The following is a 21845-nucleotide window of genomic DNA, read 5'->3' as shown; positions in this document are numbered from 1 at the left end:
CATCTAGAGGACCGTGGCATTTATTGCACATTTGGAATTATACAAATGATAATCAATGAAATTCAAAGTAAAATAAAATTCAGGCCGTAGTTCTGGGGCAGGAAAGTTCAATCCTTCGGATATTTTGTGCAGACAGCTCAGATAACATTTGTCAGTACTATACTGTGAACAAACAGGAAAGTTTTGATTGTGGCATAATTGGATTGCACAGCTCTACTGATTTATTGTGTAGGCTACTTTCAGAATATTTTTATCCTAACCACTTGCCAACTGCCCACCGCATACATACTGCGGCAGGCTGGCTCGGCTGTACCTGTACGGCAGTTCACGGGAGCAATCCTGGGGGTGTAAAAAAGAGTAAAAAAAATGTCAGTTAGGGGTCCGCAATGTCGCAGTCCCGCTAAAAATTGCAGATCGCCGACATTACTAGTAAAAAAAAAAATAAATAAAAATGACATAAACCTTTCCCCTAGTTTGTAGACGCGATAACTTTTGCGCAAACTAATCAAAATACGCTTATTGCAATTTTTTTTTACCAAAAATATGTAGCATAATACAAACTGGCCTAAAAGGATGAAAAAATTAGATTTTTAAATTTTTTTTTTTTTTTTGGTAATGTTATATAGCAGAAAGTGAAAAATATTTATTTATTTATTTATTTTTTTAGAATTGTCGTTTTTTTTTTTTTTTTTGTTTAAAAATAAAAATCGCACAGGTGATCAAATACCACCAAAAGAAAGCTCTATTTGTGGGAAAACAGGACATCAATTTTATTTTGGTACAGCATCGCACGACCGCGCAAGTGTCCGATAAATTAACGCAGTGCCAAATCACAAAAAAAGTCCTGGTCATTAACCGCTTGCCGACCGCCGCACGACTATTTATTGCGGCGGTCAGCCCCGTACAGGCAAAGTGCCGTAGGACTACGTCGCTAGCCTGTGAGCCTCTAGGGGGCGAGCGCGCGCCGCCGGAGGCACGCTCCTGCCCCGGCTCCTTCCCTAACAAGTCCGCGCGTGTGACCGGTGGCTCTAATGTCCGCCGGTCACTCACGATCTCTCCGTGGAGAGGGAGAAAGGCAGGCGGCTAATGTGAACAAAGCAGCCTGTCATTCTCCCTGATGTAAGAACAGAGCTCATATGATCCTGCTATGTAGGATCGTATGTCTCTGTGCTTACATCACTAGCCACACCCCTTTACAGTTAGAATCATGCCCCTAGGAACACAATTAACCCTTGCATCACCAATAAAGTTAACCCATTCCCTGCCAGTGTCATTTTTACAGTAACAGTGCATATGTATAGCACTGATTACTGTAGTAATGTCACTGGTACCCCCAAAAGTATCAAAAATGTCAGTCAAGGGTCCGATCTGTCCGCCGCAATGTCGCAGTCCTGCAAAAAAACTCGCAGATCGCCGCCATTACTCGTTAAAAAAAAACACCAAAAATGACAGAAATCTTTCCCTTAGTTAGTAAACGCAATAACTTTTGCGCAAACCAATCAAAATACGCTTATTGTGATTTTTTTTTTACCAAACATATGTAGCAGAAAACAAATTGGCCAAAAATGTTAAAAAAAATTTGATTTTTAAATTTTTTTGGGGGGAATTTCATATAAAAAAATGTGAAAAATATTGTTATTTTTTCTAAATTTACACTCTTTTTTTGTTTATAGCGCAAAAAGTAAAAATCGCACAGGTGATCAAATACCACCAAAAGAAAGCTCTGTTTGTGGGTAAAAAAGGACATCAATTTCATTTGGGTACAGCGTCGCACGATCGCGCAATTGTCCGATAAATTAACGCAGTGCCAAATCACAAAAAATGTCCTGGTCATTAAGGGGGCAAATCCTTCTGGTCCAGAACTGGTTAATATACTTTAGAAAATACATTTAAATCTTCAAAATGTTAGAGCCGTGTAAACATGGAGGACACAAAGTCCAGGATATCTATGCATTGAACACATTTTTATTGGTATTATTATTATTATTATTTATTAGCACATCACAGGATTTAAATAGCGCCGACGGCTTTTCAAAATACAAGGAGACAATTCAAATGAATACACGAGGGTTGGGAGGGTCCTGCTGATAGGAGCTTACAATCCAAAGGATTGGCAAACCTTTACACTAGCAAAAGCCGGGGGTCTTCAAACTACGGCCCTCCAGTTGTTCAGGAACTACAATTCCCATCATGCCTAGTCATGTCTGTGCATGTCAGAGTTTTACAATGCCTCATCGGATGTGTAGTTCCACAACAGCTGGAGGGCCGTAGTTTGAGGATCCCTGAGCAAAAGGATCTTTATTTTCAGCCATGTGACCGTCATTTTAAAATTTCATTGGGCTTCCACTTGCTAAAAAAAAAGAAACTGCCATTTAAAAAAAAAAAAAAAAACAAGTACCCTTCTCCTGGTGTGTTAGCTGTGTGAATTGTAATGTTTCCTCTGTTCGCCTTTATTCGGACAGCAAATGAATTAAATGAGCACACATCTGAAGTGGTTGTGGAATGAAACGATTACAGGGAAATATTCCAGCGATGTGCGGAGCTCCTGCCAAGTCCTGAGCTCTGAGCTGGGTGATGGCGGGAGGGGGGAAATTCTGCCCTGCCTGAACCTGAGATGATGCAGACAGAAAAAATGATTTGTCCATATGGCCCTCCGCAGCTAATCATATCCGCCAGGGGGTCAAGGGTGGGAAAATAGCACCATCTGCAATTCTATGGCCAGAGGGGCCGATATTAGTGACCTAATATAGATCTCCATATCCAGCTGGGTGTGGAGGGGGGGGGTATATAAGAGGTTTGGAGAGGGCAAGGTAGCCTCTCTGCTACCCCGAGGGTAGGTGAGTGGCAGAAAAAAAATTGTATTTTGGGAGTTTCATGAGCAGTGTTTCTATGGGGGGGGGATGATTGCTTCATTGTATTTTATTTTTGTGTATTCTTTACTCTAAAAAGTATCAGTTTTAAGGATGAGTGACTTTGGCAAAAATAAGGTGTTTTTTGGTAGTTTTGAAGGGTACTGAGGGTTACAAATGCTCCTTTCACCTACCCTGGATCTTTTCTTGGGCCAGAAAACAGCCCCTCATTACTTATTTATTACAGTGCCAACAATTGATGTAGCTCTTTATATACTGCACATTTATTATTTCTATTTATCATAACACTCACAAACACACACACATACAGTATGTATTATATATATATATATTTATATATATAAGGTATTAATATATTATATTAATATACATTATGAAATTTATCAGATTTCATTTCTATAGAGCCAACAATTAATGCAGCGCCTTAAACATACTGTACAGACATTATTTTTATTTGTTTTTATTGTTTGTCATTCATTTTGATAACATATATTTAAAAATGTATTGATATATTATATTTTTATTCATTATTATATTTATTATTTTTTTATTCATATAGCACCAACAATTTTTGCAGCACTTTACATACTATAAATTTGTTTTTTTTTTTGTTTTTTTTATTTATTATTATTACTACATACATAATTACATAGTTAGTCAGGTTGAAAAAGACACAAGTCCATCTGGCTCAACCAATATGTATTATTATTATTATTATTATTATTATTATTATTATTATTATACTAAGAATTATTACAGGCACAATAACAAAGAAACTGCCCTAAATATACCCAAAAACTTGATCAAAAAAATGGATGATTTTTATTTTTAGGCAAATTTCTCCTAATGAGCAAAACTGGGATTTCCCGCTTTGGAACTTAGCAATTTTACCTACTAATTGATTTCATCACAATACATAAAAACAAATAAAAAATTGTGCCAAAATTTCAAAGTTTTGGTGAAATTTTGGGGAACTAAAAACTTGCAGTTTTGCCTCATGCTTAATCAGCATGATTTATGAATAATTTAAAAGGCATTATTATATTCTTCAATATTCTTATATTATAAAAAATGTTGGTTGTGATTTAGCTTCATTCAGTTTTTTTATTTTATTTAATTTTTTTTATTATTTTATCATTTTTTTTTTTATTGTGGGGAGAATAAAAGGGGTGTAAATATCTGTTGCATGTTTGACTTTAGAAATGATGAGAATTCCGACTTGAAGCTCTTTTACTTTTTTTTTTTTATTTATTTTGTAATTACTTATTTAGATAGTAAATCTGTATTAATAGGTAATAGATTACATTTTCAGGAGCAATAAAAAAAATATTATTTACATAACAATACCGAGACTGACACACGCATTTATGAATAGTGATATATTTACTGTATATATAGAAACATGGTGTATGTATGTGTATATATATATATATATATATATATATATATATATATATAGGTGTATGTATATATATATATGTGTATGTATATATATATATATATATATATATATATATATGTGTGTATGTATATATATATATATATATTTATGTATATAACATTTCCCTTTGGGAATAATAAAGTATTCTGAATCTACATATAAATAAATAAAGAATAAAAAATAAATATATATATATATATAGACACACACACTTGTACCCAAACAGAGCTGACTTGCTGTGTGGCTCTGCTGCCATCTACTGCTCTTCACTCATTGTAGCATAGACATGACCAGCTCCAATGAAGCTCAGAGCCAACTTTCATGGCTAGTGGGGCCCTTTGTAGATTTATTCTACAAAGGGCCACACTAGAGTGACTAAGGAAAGACTTTACTTAGCTGCAAAATTTACTAAAAGCATTTAAAGGGTCAGTTCACGTAGAATTGATATTTGGTGGATGATGAAGAGTTCAACAATTCAACCGTCTTCTTCCATCTATCATGAACTGTATTTGGTGTACACCTGCTGTGCCCATAATAAGGGGCTCCCAGAATCCCTGTGCGGAGTTTCCATCTCTGAATACCTGCTGTGCCCATTTGGGGGATTCCCACCATTTCTGCTCTGAGTTCCCAAGTCTGTACCTCTGCTGTGCCCATCATGAGGGGTTCCCACCATTCCTGCTCTGAGTTCCCCAATCTAAACACCTGTTGTGCCCATTATGAGAGGTTCCCAAATCTCTGCTCTGGGTTTCTGGGTCTTTACACCTGCTATACCCATTGCAAGGGGTTGCCACCATCCCTGCACCCCTTTACATGCTTGAACACCTGCTGATTCCATTATGAAGTGTTTCTACTATCCCCGCCCAGAGTTCAAAGGTCCGTACACTTGCTGTGTCTATTATGAAGGGTTTCCACCATCTCTGAACTGAGTTCCTGAGTCTGTACACGGTGAGAGGGTGAGTGAGCCGGCGACCAAGAGGGTATGGTGTGCGGGCTGGTGTGGTCGGGGGGGGGTGTATGGTGTGGTCCGTCTGACGCCCCCCCCCCCCCCCCCGGACCATGGAGCACCAGCCGCCACTGCTTCCTGCTGTGTCTATTATGAGGGGTTCCCACCATCGCTGTACTGAGCTTTGAGATGTGCCTTGAGGTCCAGGGAGCACTGAGACTCTAAGGTGGACAAAAATGAGAGAAGAAATATTGTGTGAAGACCTCAAAAAGGCCTACTTTACACTTGCAGTTGTGGGGTTGTTAAAAACAGGTTGTTGAGTTGCAGTTTTACTGCCCCTCTTAACCAAACACTGTGGTCAGATGCGGCTGTGTACACCCACAGCCAGGGTAGCCATTAGAAAATCTGGGGCTCCTTACACAGCTTTAGGCCTGGGCCCCTCCGGACCTGACCACCAACATTCCCCAGAGCCTGCCCACTGGCTGTCCCACCAAATCCGACAGCCCCATATATTCAGCAAAGAAACATCCCCAATTATATTATTAAATAGACAACTCAATCCAGCAAAAAGACGGACCAGTCCAGCAAAGACATCCCCATATATTCAGCAAAGCAACATCCCAATCCAGCAAAGAGACATCCCTTATAGCAAAGAGACAGCCAAATACAGCAAAGAGACATCCCCATCCAGCAGAGATATCCTCATATATTTAGCAAAGAGATATCCCAATCCAGCAAAGAGACAGCCCAATCCAGCAGATATATCCTCATATATTCAGCAAAGAGACATCCCAATCCAGCAAAGAGACAGCTTAATTCAGCAGAGACACCCTCATAGAGACATCCTTATATAGTCAGCAAAGAGACATCCCCATCCAGCAAAGAGACATTCCAATCCAGCAAAGAGACATTCCAATCCAGTAAAGAGACTTTTCAATCCAGTAAAGAGACATTCCAATCCAGCAAAGAGACAGCCGATCCAGCAAAGAGGCACCCCCATATAGCAAAGAGACTGCTCAATCCAGAAAAGAGACATCCCCATCCAGCAAAGAGTCAGCCCAACCCAACAAAGAGACAGTCACAGCCCAAGCCAACAAAGTAACACTCACAGCACAGGACCACATCCGGGAACTATGTTAATCAATTTGAACTTGTGATGTCTAACAACTTGTCTCCAGTCCACAGTGAGCAATTAGTAAGGCAGACTACACGCGGCGCAGCTCTTCCACACAGCTGAGCTGCGACTGGTTCCCAAACCAGCTTCCAGTCTGCAGGGAGAGTGGCGGAGTGCAGATAATATCTCCTCTCCCAGGCTGCAGCCGGAACTAAGTGAGCTGCATTGGCTCACTCTGCGGCCATCCTGCTAAAGCAATAGTATACAGCGAGTGCTTCTCCCCCACTGTCTCTGACGGAGCTGCCGGAATGCCGCACCGGCACGTCCTGCCAGAAAATAATCCCTGGCTGTTGATAAACAGCAAGTTAACAATTCGTTGGTTTGGGGGCTTCTCTATCTTTTTGCTAAGATCAAGTGTAGTATCTGTTCTTATCAGTGATCCAGTGGGGGCGCTGTGCTGTCTTCTGACCTGACCAAGGTTGGGTAGCGGCTATGCAAACCTGCTGGAGTGATGGGGACCTGGAAGGTTGGTATGGGCAGGAACTGAAACCGAAGCACCTGAGCATAATTGGGAGCCGGGAGTAAGTTCTCCCCGAGAAAACTGGAAGGGTCCATTACCTCCTGATTTGAATGGACTACCTTGTCTGGCCAGGGGCCAGGAGGGCAGAAGGTCTGCAGTGTCTGTGCCCTCAGGGAGTGGTCGCCCCAGGGGTGCTCTTAGTAACACACGGGTGTGGGACCCCACAGTGTGAACGGGCACAAGATCACAGCACCAAATTTGCTTTCCTTTCTGCACTGCGCCTCATGGGCAGGGCCTTTTGGCTAAAGTCCGAGGCAATTTTTGCTTACTAAGCCCTAGGGCCTGGCCAGTGCACATTTGGCACGGCCACTTTATTATTTTCTCATTTATTTCCCTCACTGTTTGTCACTTTCACTTTTGTGTGTGTTTTCACGGATTGTAGGGTGTGAGTCCTCGGGCTTACCCTGAAGTCCTCCCCTGCCTCTGGGGGGGTCTCTCTTCGGGAGAGCCCCCTGACCTAGTATTCGGGGTCGGCTTCGGCTGGCCTGAAGAACGGGATCTGCCAGGCCTTCTGGCTAGGCAGGCCATGGAAACCATTGGAGCACACAGGGGCCCAGAGACAGCAGAACACAAGCAAACTGGATAGGGGGAGTGGCAGGGGAAGCACACAGAGGATATGCGGCTACAGGAAAATGGAGGACAGTGATTTCTCTACATGCTGCCCCCGCCGCCCTCCTATCCAGGTGTACAGATAGCCGCACAGGCCAACTGGAGCATGGGGCCCGGTTGCAATTGCAACCCCTGCAATCCCTGTAGTTACGCCCCTGGGCCGACTATAGGTGCTTCTGTGCAGACCACTTTACTCTAGCGTCCATCCACAGCTCCGCTCTGGCCTTAGTCCTCAGGCCGTTTACTGCCTCTTGCAGACGCACTGCCTCTGGCTGCCACCTGCAGGCTCTCCGACTCCTGGAGAGGATTGGAGTCCTCCTGACTCCCCATGCACAGACCTCCTGCCTGTTGGGTGGAGCCGTCTCCAACTGGGAGCCCTGAGTAATTCCTCCACCTTCATTATAAGGCCTATGTCCAGTGTCATCTTAAGAGTATTATAGGCCCCCGGGCAATGCAGTGCACTGGGGCCTCGCCTACACAATCACCCCCGAGAATAAAAATGCTAATTATCGATAAGGCGATATTTATTGGTACAGAAGTGCCAGGCTAATGACAGCTTTCAAGTTCGGCGGCCGGCTCCGGTGAACACACACATGGATGGGAGTCAGACTCAGCTGTCCTGTGTGTGCCTGTTCCTGTGGAGGTGGAAAGGCATGCAGTTGTGGGCTCCCCCTCCACGGCCCAAGTGGCCTGACAGCAGCGCAGGGCCGACAGGCGCTTGCCACCTGCTAAGTTTGGTGGTGGGTTGCACACAGGAATCGGGACAAATGCTTGGCTGGGGCTGGGTAGGTGGGGCTCCCCGGGCACGTTAGGCCCCCGGACAACTGCCCAGCATGCCCATTCGGTAAGATGTGCACCAAAGCACACACCATGCTGGTCCTCCACAAAACCTGGACACGGTCGGAGATTCCATCCCACCCAAGACACTATGGAATCTCCAAACTACAAAGCCTATCCAGGAATACAAAAACCTGGAGAAAGCTGCAAAAGCAGTTTTCTCCACTCCACAGCTACACTCTATAGTCCTGCACAGAGCCAATGTGCACAACATGTGTCCTTTAACTGACCAATTTTGTGGTGACAGAGTCGTGTCCTGTCACAAATTGTATAATAATAATAATAGTGTGTGACTGTGGTGGGGGCATTAGAGTGTAAGCTCCTCTGATGCAGAGACTGATGTGACGGGCTCAGTGTTCCCTGTACAGCACTACAGTACATGTCAGAGCTATATAAATGTATAATGATACCAGAGTGACTGCATAGTTGCCAACATTTGAAAAAAATTTCCAGGGACACTTTGCAGCACAGCTATCAATTACTTACCACATAAGTAATGTGCATAATCTGCATAATTAATCTCCGCCTACTTATCATCAGATTATAGAGTCTACTCAATATAGAGAGAATTACAGGAAATTAAAAAGGGAATTTCAAACTTTAGCAGAGTTGGAATAATTCTCCCATTCAGCAGCACTACTTCTGAGTAACATTTACAGGCAGCCCGATTAACGGGCACTTCCAGGGACAATGTAAATTACCCGGGACACGCTCCTATTTGCCGGGACTGTCCCGGCAAAAATGGGACAGTTGGCAAGTATGTGACTGTGGTGGGGACATTAGAGTGTAAGCTCCTCTGGTGCAGAGACTACTGATGTGACTGGCTGGTGTGTTCTCTGTATAGCACTGTGGAATATGTCAGAGCTATATAAATGTATAATATTAAAAATAATATTTAATAATAATATTATCAATAATATGTGACTGTGGTGGGGACATTAGAGTGTAAGCTCCTCTGGTGCAGAGACTGATGTGACTGGCTGGCGTGTTCTCTGTATAGCACTGAAAATAAAATATTAAAAAGTTTGGGACTTTATATGAAGTGTGTGGCCCTTAGTAACTAACATAGATGTGATCACATCCAAAAAATGAAATAAAAGAAAATCAGCTCGATATAAATCGCATTTTAATAAGACAAGGGAAAATTAATTGCAGCATTGTACATGGAGGATACTAGCTATATACCAGCTATATACCAATTTACCTTACATATACATGTATTATTACATTCTCCCTAGATACATGAATTGCACCTGTTCCTGATGAAGTGTTTATTTACGAAACGCGTTGAGCTTTTTGGGAAGCAATTCCTTCTACCATCTTGTATTTACCATGTACTCGATTGCTTTGTTCTACATACATATGTATCATGTATATTCATGTTTTTACCTATATGAACGCATGTATATTATCATCCACTTATCAGTGCTGATGTTTTTATTTTCATTTTCCTACGTATGCATAATCCATACCCTTTTATTTGTTATCCTCCATGTACAATGCTGTCATTCATTTTCCCTTGTCTTATTAAAATGCGATTTATATCGAGCGGATTTTCTTTTATTTCATTTTTTGGATGTGATCACATCTATGTTAGTTACGAAGGGCCACACACTTCATATAAAGTCCCAAACTTTTTACTATTTTATGTATACATATGGGGATGGAGGCTCATGTCTTTGTGAGCCTCATATAAAGTCCCAAAATCTCTTTTGTCTCTGTATAGCACTGTGGAAAATGTCAGAGCTATATAAATGTATAATATTAATAATAATATTTAATAATACTATTATCAATAGTATGTGACTGTGGTGGGGGCATGAGAATGTAAGCTCCTGTGGTACAGAGACTGATGTGACTGGCTCAGTGTTCTCTGTACAGCACTACAGTATATGGCAGAGCTATATAAATTTATAATAATAATAACAATAATAGGGTGACTGTGGTGGGACATTAGAGTGTAAGCCCCTCTGGTGCAGAGACTGATGTGACTGACTTAGAGTTTTCTGTACAGCACTGCAGAATATGTCAGAGCTACAGTATATAAATGTATAATAATAATAGTGTGTGACTGTGGTGGGGACATTAGAGTGTAAGCTCCTCTGGTGCAGAGACTGATGTGACTGGCTCAGTGTTCTCTGTATAGCACTGTGGTATATGTCAGAGCTATATAAATGTATAATTAAATAATAATAATAATATTAATAGTATGTGACTGTGGTGGGGGCATTAGAATGTAAGCTCCTGTGGTGCAGAGGCTAATGTGACAGGCTCAGTGTTCTCTGTACAGCACTACAGTATATGTCAGAGCTATATAACTGTATAATAATAATGTGTGACTGTGGTGGGACATAAGAGTGTAAGCTCCTCTGGTTCAGAGGCTGATTTGACTGGCTCATTGTTCTCTGTGCAGCACTGTGGAATATGTCAGAGCTATAACAATGTGTAATAAAAATAATAATATAATAATATTATTAATAGTATGTGACTGTTGTGGGGGCATTAGAGTGTGAGCTCCTGTGGTGCAGAGGCTGATGTGACTGGCTTAGTGTTCTTTATACAGTACTGTGGAATATGTCAGAGCTTTATAAATGTATAATAAAAATAATAATAATAATAATAATATAATAATAATATTATTAATAGTATGTGACTGTGGTGGGGGCATTAGAGTGTAAGCTCCTCTGGTGCAGAGACTGATGTGACTGGCTTAGAATTTTCTGTACATCACTACAGTATATGTCAGAGCCACAGTGTGTGACTGTGATGGGGACATAAGAGTGTAAGCTCCTCTGGTGCAGAGGCTGATGTGACTGGCTCAGTGTTCTCTGTGCAGCACTGTGGAATATGTCAGAGCTATATAAATGTATAATAAAAAATAATAATAATAATAATATATTAATAATATTATTACTAGTATGTGACCTTGGTGGGGGCATTAGAATGTAAGCTCCTGTGGTGCAGAGGCTGATGTGACTGGCTTAGTGTTCTTTATACAGTACTGTGGAATATGTCAGAGCTATATAAATGTATAATAAAAATAACAATAATAATATAATAATAATATTATTAATAGTATGTGACTGTGGTGGGGGCATTAGAGTGTAAGCTCCTGTGGTGCAGAGACTGATGTGACTGGCTGTTCAGTGTTTTCTGTACAGCATTTCCACTGCAGAATATGTCAAAGCTATATAAAAGTATAATAATACTAGAGTGTGACTATGGTGGGACATTAGAGTGTAAGCTCCTTATCATACTGTATGTAGGTATAGTGGTCCCTGGTCAGATTTCTTGAATAGGGTTTACATCCACTTTAAGATGCGTAGGGGTTTTTTCACTGTCAGGGCAATAGGGATGTGGAACTCCCTTCCACAATTGGTAATGTCAGTGGGAAGTATTGATAGTTTGAAAAGACATGGACATGCATCTTAGTGAAGGCAACATACAAGGATATGGGAAATGATTATCGACATTGACACACATACACCTACACAGTATGAACTGGGTGGACTGATGTCTTTATTCAACCTTACCGACCATGATACTATGAGGGAAACCTATTAGCAAAAGTATGTAGGCATAGGACACGCCCCCTTAAAGTTGAATTATACAAAAAAAATGATAAGTTAAACCAGTAGCCAGTGAAGGTAGATCTTGTGATAAATCACATCAGCATTCCCCAGTATTGCTATACTAATGAAAACAAAATGGAACTCAAGGTTTTCGTTTTAAATTTTATTTGCACCTAGAGCTACACGTATTAATTACATACGAACAGATTTAATTACATAAAAGTCCATATTGTATGAACTTCTGCAAAGTGTTCCTCGATCTCTTCACTCTTCTGATTTCTGCAAAGATAAGATTAGAAAACATTAGTTGGATGCTGTGCATAATATGTATAATCTGCAGGAGATTCTGCAGTTTTGTAGCTTCCTGTGTCACCTCGGGTTGCCACCTCATCTCTTTAAACCCAAACACATACGAATTACCCAGGTTCTGTGGCTGATTAAGGTGGTAATTAAACTCACTTGGTTCCTTATCTGCATTAAATCAGCCTCAGAACCTGTGTAATTCGTATGTGTTCGGGTTTAAAGGGATGAGGTGGCAACCCTAGCCGCCTTGCTGCCTCCAGCCTGCTTATTGGTCTATGAATGATGATTCAAAACCTCCCTTGTCACCCCCATCACCAGGGACTGACTGGCAACTTTTGGCCCAGGGGGCAAGTACAATCCAGAGGCCCATGGTGCAGCGACTCGGCCCCCATCCCACTCTCCCTCTTCCCTGCCTCCTTCTGACCCCCATTCTAGGTTGAAGCTCTGCGCCAGGTACTCTCTACTCACTGACCGAATCCGGGTTCCCAACCTGGCCAGCAGGGGGCGGTTGGGGGGAGCTGGGGCAGCTCGGTCGGGGCTGGCCAGGGGAGGTTCCCGGCCTCTGCTCAGACACATCTTACACCATCCATGCTGGGGGGGGGGGGGGCTGCACTCTGTCCTTGTCTTCATCCTGCACTCAGTAGGTCAGCAGTGGGGACTTTTTACTTCACTTCACCAGGAATCATTTAGGCATGTCTGTGGCAGAAGCAGTGCAGCCTTTTTACAGGGCATCAGATCGGCCCAGGGGGCAATTTCCCCCCCTGCCCCCCTGGCCCAGTCCTCCACTGCCCACCACTATGTAGGATGCCTAGACATCTCCCTTCTGCTATACATTGCCTAAAACAGCCTTTCTCAAACTTTTTAACACCAAAGAACCCTTCAAACGAATTTCTGGTCTCAGAGAACCCTTGTCATTAATTATGATATCTACGGCTCATGGTACAATATTGTGATGGCCACTGGGAAGAATGCCCCCCTATATTTGTGGTCATTGGGAAGAATCCCCCCCCCCCCCCTTACAGACAGCTAAAAAGATCAGTGGCTTTAGTCGTTCAATTGCTTATTGCGCAAGGAAACCCTAGAAACCTCTGAAGGAATCGTATTGTTCCATGGAACCCTGGTTAAGAAAGGCTGGCCTATAGTCACATCAACCTTTTAATTGGACCCTTGGATGCAGTTTGGTCTACTGACATCACTTTTAAACTATTTAAATAATTATTCTTGCATTTTAAAATTATATAAATTTCCCAGGACCACGTTGGCTAGATTGGTATTTTCAGTATTGCTCTGAATGGCAATGGAGCTCCACCCCTGAGGATCCTTGTACACAGCTCTACCAACAGGCTTCCAAACTAGGGGAGGAGTGTGAGCGCTTTCACCCTGAATAGTCAGAATGTACATATTTAGAATGGGGTGGTCTTGAGGCATACATCATTAAAAAGCACATAATAGAATCTATACCATTTGGTACATAGTTACATAGTGAGGTTGAAAAAAGATACAAGTCCATCTAGTTTGTAGGCAGATGCAGTAAAATTTCTCCACTGCAGGTGGCACTCTTCTGCTACGGCTCTGCTCTGAATACGGTTCCTCTAGCAGGGGTGTCAAACTACAAGTCCCATTATGCCTCTGCCTGTGGGAGTCATGCTTGTAACTGTCAGCCTTTCAATGCCTCATGGGACTTGTAGTTCCTCAACAGCTGGTGGGCCGCCAGTTTGACACCCATGCTCTATGGTGTCCTGAATCACTGAGAAGTTATCCCATTTGATACTGCTGCCCCATGTGACTCTAGTAGCCATCTTGGGTCAGGCAGAGGATTTTAAAGGCCCTGGCCTTCCAGGTTTGGGGTACATTTGTGAGTTGGAAGAGTAGGAACAGGTACCTGTCTGGTAGGGACAGAACTAGTGGCAGGGTAAGGTTCCTGATGAGGAGGGAAAGCATAGGGTTTGCAACCTCTCTGGAAATCTTCCTGCTTGGGCACAAGACCAACATGTGCATTCTATCCCTCTTTACAGGCATTGTTATTTTGCTTGAAACCTGCCCTCTACACGCTTTTTGACCTTTGAGTGTTCATAGCTGGGCTGCCTTACCACCGGGCTATTTGTGAACTGTCTCTGCATTATTTCAATACAAGTTCTTTACAGCACTGGGACTGTGTGTATTATCGCCACCACACCCCGCTGCATCCCACCTACAGGTTCAACCAATAGTAAAAAATAAATAAATAGAAAACCTCCATATGCAAAATTCAATAACTATGGTTGATCCACAGGAAGGCAAAAAAAAACCATGGTCATATTTGCTGCAGTGGGAAAGAAAAAACTCCTTCTTGATCCCCGGAAGAGCATTGGATGGATCATTAATTTCTGGTGTTATTGAGAAAAGAATATATAAAACCTAACAATTCCTTTGTTTCATATTTTCTTTTCTCATTAATGGTTTGGGATGCGGTGCCACGTCAGCAACTTATGCTTCATATACATTTCTTCAAATTTCTGGTGTTATTGCCTATAAATGCTAATATCCAAGCATTATTCATTGGTATTTTCTTATAGTTACTTTCATGGCTGTGTGGGATTCCTCAGTCTGCACAAATTCAGAGAACTGACCATATGAACCCAGATGAAGGGACCACACAATCACAATTCCAAAGGATGGTATTTTCAGGATGAAGGTGCTCTATGCAGGGGCGTAACTACAGGGGTTGCAGGGGTTGCAATTGCAACCGGGCCCCATGCTCCAGGGGGCCTGTGCGGCTCCCCTGTACACCTGGATAGGAGGGGCGGCGGGGGCAACATGTAGAGAAATCACTTTCCTTCTTTTTCCTCCTGTAGCTGCAGGAGGAAAATGGAGGAGATTGGTTCCTCTGTATGCTGCCTCCGCCACTCCTCCTATCCAGTTCACTTGTGTTCTGCTGTCTCTGGGCCCCTGTGTGGGACCCAGTATGGGCCCCTGGTCCCCCCCACTGTGCTCCCTCCCCTCTCCTTTCGGCTGCTGCAGATGATGTGTCACAATAGAGAACCAGGAAGGGGGTCAGTAAATATGTAATTTACCAGCTCCTTCCTTTTCTGAATGGACGGAGTCATAGTCAGTGACATTGTAAAAAAATAAAATAAAATGATAAAAAAAATTACAATTAAAATACCAAAAAATAAAAACTACTGACACCAGTGGGTGAACTTCCAGGATTGCAAAGGTCACACTTGCAATTGGGCCCTGGCATTCCACCACCGTGGGGAGACCCCAAGATGGAAGAAGGGGGCCCACTGCAGAACTCGTGACAGGGTCCTGCTGTGGGACCGTAATAAAGAGCCCCGCAACAAGAGTAAAGTGCCCCAGAATCAGTGAGAAGAGCCCCAGGCTTGAAGGGAAGGGCCATGGTAAGGGGTTCGGGAGGCCCTTCATGGTTTCTTGCACTGGGGCCCTGAAGGTTCTAGTTACGCCTCTGGCTCTATGCATTTAAATGTTACACATTCACATATAACTGGAGAACACCAGAAAGCACAAGTCTGCAGTCCTTACCTTGATATGGATTTCCCGGGTCCTGACTCTGAGCTTGTTGACCTGAGTCTCTGCAACGTCAGCACGTTCCTCGGCCTCCTCCAGCTCATGCTGAGTCTTCCTAAATCGGGCTAGGTGGACGGTAGCTTGTTCCTCCTGGAATATTCATGAGCCACTTTTAGAATTTGTCACTTCTCTGTGTTTTTTATTATGTATCGGTGAGCATCAAAACAATTGTAGACTGATCTCAGTATACTTACAACTTCCTCTGCTTGTCTCTTGTAAGACTTGACTTTCATCTGCAGCTTGTCAACCAAATCTTGGAGCCTCAACACGTTCTTCCTGTCCTCTTCAGACTGTGATATATTAGAGACAATTAGACGTTTTAGGAGGTGAACGAATCCCCATGCTAAATCTAACCAAGTTTTTGTGAGAAAGACAGCCAACAAAATGTATTTGGCTTCTGGATTTTAGGTTAGGAAAAAACAATATGTTCCAGAAATCACTTTTTCCTCCAACCAAATTTTATACAACAGCGTACTGCACGTTCTCTTGTTATCTCCTTCAGTCTGTAAATTGCCTACTAGTTTTCAAGATCTGGTGATTAATTCTACAAACCTGGTATGTCAGCTCCTTGACTCTCCTCTCGTACTTGCGCACACCTTTGATGGCGTCTGAGCCTCTCCTCTGTTCAGCATCAAGTTCATTTTCCAGCTCCCGTACCTGTAACGTGAAATTGAGTTTTAGGTCTAAAATATAATAAAATTACCAGTTTTGACCTGTCAATAATAACATTTTGGTTCTTACAGGAACAAATAATTTGAAAAAAACTTACTCTGGCCTCCAGTTTCTGGAGTTGCTTTTTGCCACCTTTCAGGGCCAGCTGCTCAGCCTCATCAAGACGAAGTTGAAGGTCCTTTACTGACTGTTCAAGGTTCTTCTTCATCCTCTCGAGGTGAGCACTGGTGTCCTGCTCCTTCTTCAGCTCTTCAGCCATCATTGCAGCCTATGTATTTAATAATCGATAATTAGGAAGACAGAAAGGTTAATTATTCAAGTGTTATGCCTGTTTTTGTCCTGTAAGCCTTACATCAGTGATTGCTTTCTTTGCTTTTTCATCTGCATTCCTGCACTCTTGGATGGCTTCTTCCACTTCAGATTGCAATTGTGAGACATCACTTTCAAGCTTCTTCTTTGTGTTGATAAGGCTGGTGTTCTGAAGGAATAAAAAACAAGCAAGTATTACATATATCACTGTGGATAAACACTAAAACAAAAAGTCCAATGAAACTATCCTCCTCACCCAGTGCTGTACTTTGGCCTAGGCCAACAAGGCCCAGGCCTAGGGCGGCACTTTGCAGGGGGGCAGAAAAAAAGTCGCCCCCCTCCACCTGAGACTTTATTGGCCACTGGTTGCTAGAACCGCCTCTCTCATCCCCCCTCTCTCTCTCTCACCCCCCCCCCTCTCAACCCTGCCTCTCTCTCTCTCTCATCCCCCTCTTGCATCCCCCTCTCTCTTATCCCCCTCTCTCTCTCATCCCCCTCTCTTATCCCCCTCTCTCTCATCTCTCTCATCCCCCCTCTCCCTCTCTCTCTCTCTCTCTCACCCCCCCTCTCTCTCTCATCCCCCCTCTCTCTCATCCCCCTATCTCTAATCTCCCCCTCTCTCTCTCTCTCATCCCCCCTCTCTCTCATCCCCCTATCTCTAATCTCCCCCTCTCTCTCTCTCTCATCCCCCCTCTCTCTCTCATCCCTCCTCTCTCTCATCCCCCGTCTCTCTCTCACCCCCCTCTCTCTCACCCCTCTATCTCTCTCTCTCACCCCCCCTCTCATCTCCTCTCACCCGTCCCCCTCTCTCTCCCACACCCACCCCACCTCTCGTGAAATCTCAGGGGTTCATGCTGGGACTTTTTTGGAGGGAGTCACATCCGTTAAAAAAGGAGTGGGGCAAATTTACATAGGAGGGGAAGAGGGGGGGGGGGCTCAATTTTAATCTTGCCCAGGGCAGCACAAAACCAAAATACACCACTGTCCTCACCTGGGTGTGTAGAAGTTGGACACGCTCAGTGACATCGAGCAGCTCTTGCTCAGCCACCTTACGTGCACGGTCTGTCTGTTCCAGGGCAGACCTCATCTCTTCAATTTCTGCAGTCAAGAGGTTGCTTCGTCTTTCAGAAATAGCCAGCTGTTCTTTAAGATCTTCGATTCCTCTAAGAGCATCATCAAGATGCAGTTGGGCATCCTAAGTAGGTATAATGTGGTATGTTAGCCTAATGGAAAACCTTATAGTTTCAGTTATATCAGACCAACTAGAATCTTCAGTAACTGTACCTTGAATTGTGCCTGAACATTCCTAAGTTGCTTTTGAGCCTCAGCTGCCTGTCGGTTGGCATGGCTGAGTTGGATCTCCATCTCATTGAGATCTCCTTCCATCTTCTTCTTCAGTCTGAGAGCATCATTCCTGCTTCTGATCTCAGAATCCAATGAGCTCTGCAGGGATTCCAGGGCTCTTTGGCTGTTCCTCTTAATCTGGTCTATCTCTTCATCTTTTTCAGCTATCTTCCTGTCAATCTCAGACTTAACTTGGGTCAGTTCAAGTTGTATGCGCAGAATTTTGGCCTCTTCGTGCTCAAGGGAGGCCTCAGCTTCTTCAAGAGCTGTCTGGAAGTCAGACTTCTCCTGTTCAACCTGTTTCTTGGCCTTTTCCAACTCGTGAATAGTTTTTCCTGATTCTGAAATCTGTTCTGTCAGGTCTGAAATCTCCTCTGAAGAAAGTATTTTTAAAACACAAAATTAAATTCAACAAGCGTGTCACTTCACAAATTATGTGAACTAGATATTTAGAGAAAAAAATACGTTGCTTTTGTACCACCCTCCTCGATAAGTGCTAGGATTAGGTAGATTTAGTGCTGGCTCACTGTGTTCAGTGGAGCTATATGTTTGTTTGCTAGGTAAATTTAGCTTGTCTTACTGTAACCAAAGTGGCTGCAATTGCTGTGCTGGGTAAATTTAGTTGTGGTCACTGCAATTAGTGTAGCTGCATGTGATTAGTTATGCAGTGGTGTATTTAGGTTTTGTGCTGCCCTAGGCCTGACTAAATTTGTGCACCTCCTAATTTAAATATGACCCACCCCTTCCTGTAAAGGTCACACCCCTTCCTGTTTAGGACCCACCTTGTCATCTGTAAACCACAACCACAGTCTATCAGTGCCCATCAGCATAGCTTCATCAGTTCCCATACGTTCAGCCTCATCAGTGCCGCCTCTTTACTGCCCGTCAGTGCAGCACATCAGTGTGGCTTCATCAGTGGCCACTAGTGCAGCCTTATAAGTGCCCATTAGTAAAGCCTTATGTCACGGGTTTAGTAAGATTACTCTTTTAAGATATTTGGACTTGTGTTTGCTGCCACTAATTGTGATAATAGGATTATTTCACTTATTTGTATGATAAATAGGAAGTCCATAGTCATTACACAAATAATGAAATATTTTTTTGATGCCCCCCTGCAAAGTGCTGCCCTAGGCCTGGGCCTTGTTGGATACAGCACTGTAGTTATGTCTGCTAAATGCTTCAGCTGCTGCTGGGTTGCTTGTTTCCTCTGTTTTCCAGGGAGCAGTAGAATCCTCCGGAACACAGGTGTAGAGCAATGCAAATAGCAGCATGAATATTTATACTGCCCTGGCCTATCCCCGGGAACGGTGGCCCTGAAACTTGCTGGGTTCTATATAAATACTCTGAGGCACAGAGCTGCTGGGTCCTTTTCTTCAGGAGAGGAACACAGCCTGGAGGGCTTGCTGCCCTCCAGGGAAGCGTTGCTATGTGCTTGCTGCTTGTGAGGCCTCGGGTGGGCAACCTGAGGGACTAGATCAGGAATGGGCAAACTACGGCCCGGCGGACCTTTTAATCCGGCCCGCGGAGCGCCCAGTGTTCCCCAACTCCTGGCCTGCGGACCGGTACCGTGGATCAAATGGTACCGGGCCGCCCGAGGAACTTGCCCCGAGCCCGCCCATTGTGTGACAATAGCGAATGAAAATTCGCTATTGTCACACGGATCCTCCTCCTGGCCAATTATGAAGTGGGTCCCCCAGCTTCCTGATTGGCCGAAAGGCAAACCCCATGCCTTTGCAGAGGAGGAGGCGGGAGGACTGAGGACTAGAGTACACGTCGGGGGACTGAAGAGAAGCGCTACCTTAGGTTAGTGCACTGGTCTTGTGGGGGGGGGGGGCCTGGCATATCTGCATTGAAAGGGGGCCCCCTGGCATATCTGCATATCTGTTACAAATGTAAATTTAATTTATATTATTTCACACATACACACCGTCCATCTACTCTTGGTCTGGCCCCCGGGTCCAATATATGAACCCATTGCGGCCCTTGAGTCAAAAAGTTTGCCCACCCCTGGTCTAGATGCTAAAGCTACAGAGAGCTGACTGAGAGCTCTCACCTGAAGATCTAGTCTTGTATCACAGGAGAAAGGTATTGCATGGTGGTTGAAAGGAGGCAACCAACTTTCCCTGGACAATTGTGAGTACAGACTGCTGTGAGAGATTCTAGAGACTTTTGAGCTGCTGCCAGCCATCTGGTGCTAGAAAGTCAGTTGTGTGTTTGTTTAAGGAGGACATTGGCTGGGATCCTTAAGAACTCAGTCTACATAGTTCTTTGTGAAGGGACTCTGCTTTTGTTGCTTTAAAGAAAGAAGCTTTTGCTCTTTTAACTGCTTCTACTACAAAGCCAAGTACTTAGTTTACTTGTGCAAGGACTTCTGCTTCAGCTTTACAGAAAAGTGTTCACTGTTCTCAGCCTGTACATAGTTCTCTTTTTTTGGGGTTACCCACTCAATTCCCTCAACCCTATTCCAGTTAATCCAAAAATAAAAACACCAAAAAAGAACACCCCTAGACTGGTCTTTGAGGCAAAGAGTGACTGTGATTGTGTGCCTGGATGCGGGGCAATCTACTGGGAAAAGAACCTGGCCGATTTTCAGCGGCTCCTTCGGGGTAGTGCTACACTTTTAAAACAAAGTACATATATACTTACGTTGAAGGTTCTTGTTTTCTCTCTTGAGGGTCTCCAATTGGTCTAAAGCCTCTTCATAGGAATTCTTCATCTTAAAAAGTTCAGTGCTTAGAGACCTGGATTCTTTCTGAGAAGCTTCCAGCTCAGCCTGAGTCTCCTCATACTTCTGTTTCCAATCAGCCAGCACCTGTTCAAATAAAATAAATTGAACATTCTGAGATCCATACTTTTAGGTTATAAACCGAGTATTGGTTGCAATACCTCTTAATTTTTGCATCATCTGATCCATCTTTAGAATCATTCCTTGTCCTTGATATTTATAGGGCACAACTAAGAAGAATCTTCTATGACATTCAAAGACAAACCTTATCAAAGTTCTTCTGTTTCTTATCCAGAGCAGCACATGCTGAATTGGAACGTTCTACATCCACCATGAGATCCTCCACTTCACATTGAAGTCTCTGTTTGGTCTTTTCCAGAGAGTTACATTTGGAATTGACTGCCTCAATCTGTTCTTCAGCATCCTGGAGACGCTGGGCCAGCTTCTTCCTGTTTTGAAGATAATAGTAAGTTACATGTAAACCAGTGGTCTCCAAACTGCGACCCGGTGTTCTAAAATTTAGTCGGACCAGTGAAAATTCCGGACCCTCGTCACTTCCGGTCACTTCCGGTGATGCTACGTCACCACCAGCTGTTGCGAGCCCCGGTGCGCATGCGCACAAGACATTTTCCAGGTCCGATTAAATTTTAAGACTTTGCTAACAGCTGACTGAGAGGAGGAGGGGCTGAGGTGGGACGCACACACCGCCGCGGGAACATTTTACAACACCGCCGCATCATTGAGCAAGGAACATGTTGCAGAGCTGACTTAGAGGAGGCGGGAAGGAAGTGAACATATATAATTTTAGAACACCGCCTGAGGTCCCTAGACTTTCGCCCTCACATAGAGCCACTTCCGCCTGTTCTCCCGATACTTCCGCCCTTACTGACACATACCTCCGCCTGAGGTCCCTAGACTTCCGCCCTCACATAAAAGTGAATTCAGCATTCTCTATGGAA

The 21845-nt window shown here is 43.5% G+C and overlaps 1 protein-coding gene across 1 annotated transcript in view; it reads right to left on the bottom strand.

The window, feature by feature from the left end:
- Positions 1 to 12114: 12114 nt before the first annotated feature.
- LOC309567095 (myosin-4-like) overlaps positions 12115 to 21845 on the bottom strand; it is a 46147-nt gene continuing 36416 nt past the window's right edge. The window contains exons 31-40 of the mRNA XM_082272419.1: positions 21152 to 21335; positions 20808 to 20973; positions 18102 to 18535; positions 17809 to 18012; positions 16861 to 16986; positions 16606 to 16776; positions 16389 to 16493; positions 16031 to 16126; positions 15792 to 15926; positions 12115 to 12245 (exon numbers count right to left, since the gene is read on the bottom strand). Coding sequence (XP_082128545.1) covers positions 12231 to 12245; positions 15792 to 15926; positions 16031 to 16126; positions 16389 to 16493; positions 16606 to 16776; positions 16861 to 16986; positions 17809 to 18012; positions 18102 to 18535; positions 20808 to 20973; positions 21152 to 21335 — 1636 coding nt within the window. The 3' untranslated portion in view covers positions 12115 to 12230. The remainder of the gene's footprint in view (positions 12246 to 15791; positions 15927 to 16030; positions 16127 to 16388; positions 16494 to 16605; positions 16777 to 16860; positions 16987 to 17808; positions 18013 to 18101; positions 18536 to 20807; positions 20974 to 21151; positions 21336 to 21845) is intronic.

Source organism: Pelophylax lessonae (assembly GCF_965119305.1).
Source record: "Pelophylax lessonae genome assembly, chromosome: 11".
Taxonomy (NCBI): Eukaryota; Metazoa; Chordata; class Amphibia; order Anura; family Ranidae; genus Pelophylax; species Pelophylax lessonae.
The sequence above is the reverse complement of the archived record's forward strand: the minus strand, read 5'-3'. Positions and strand labels throughout refer to the sequence as shown.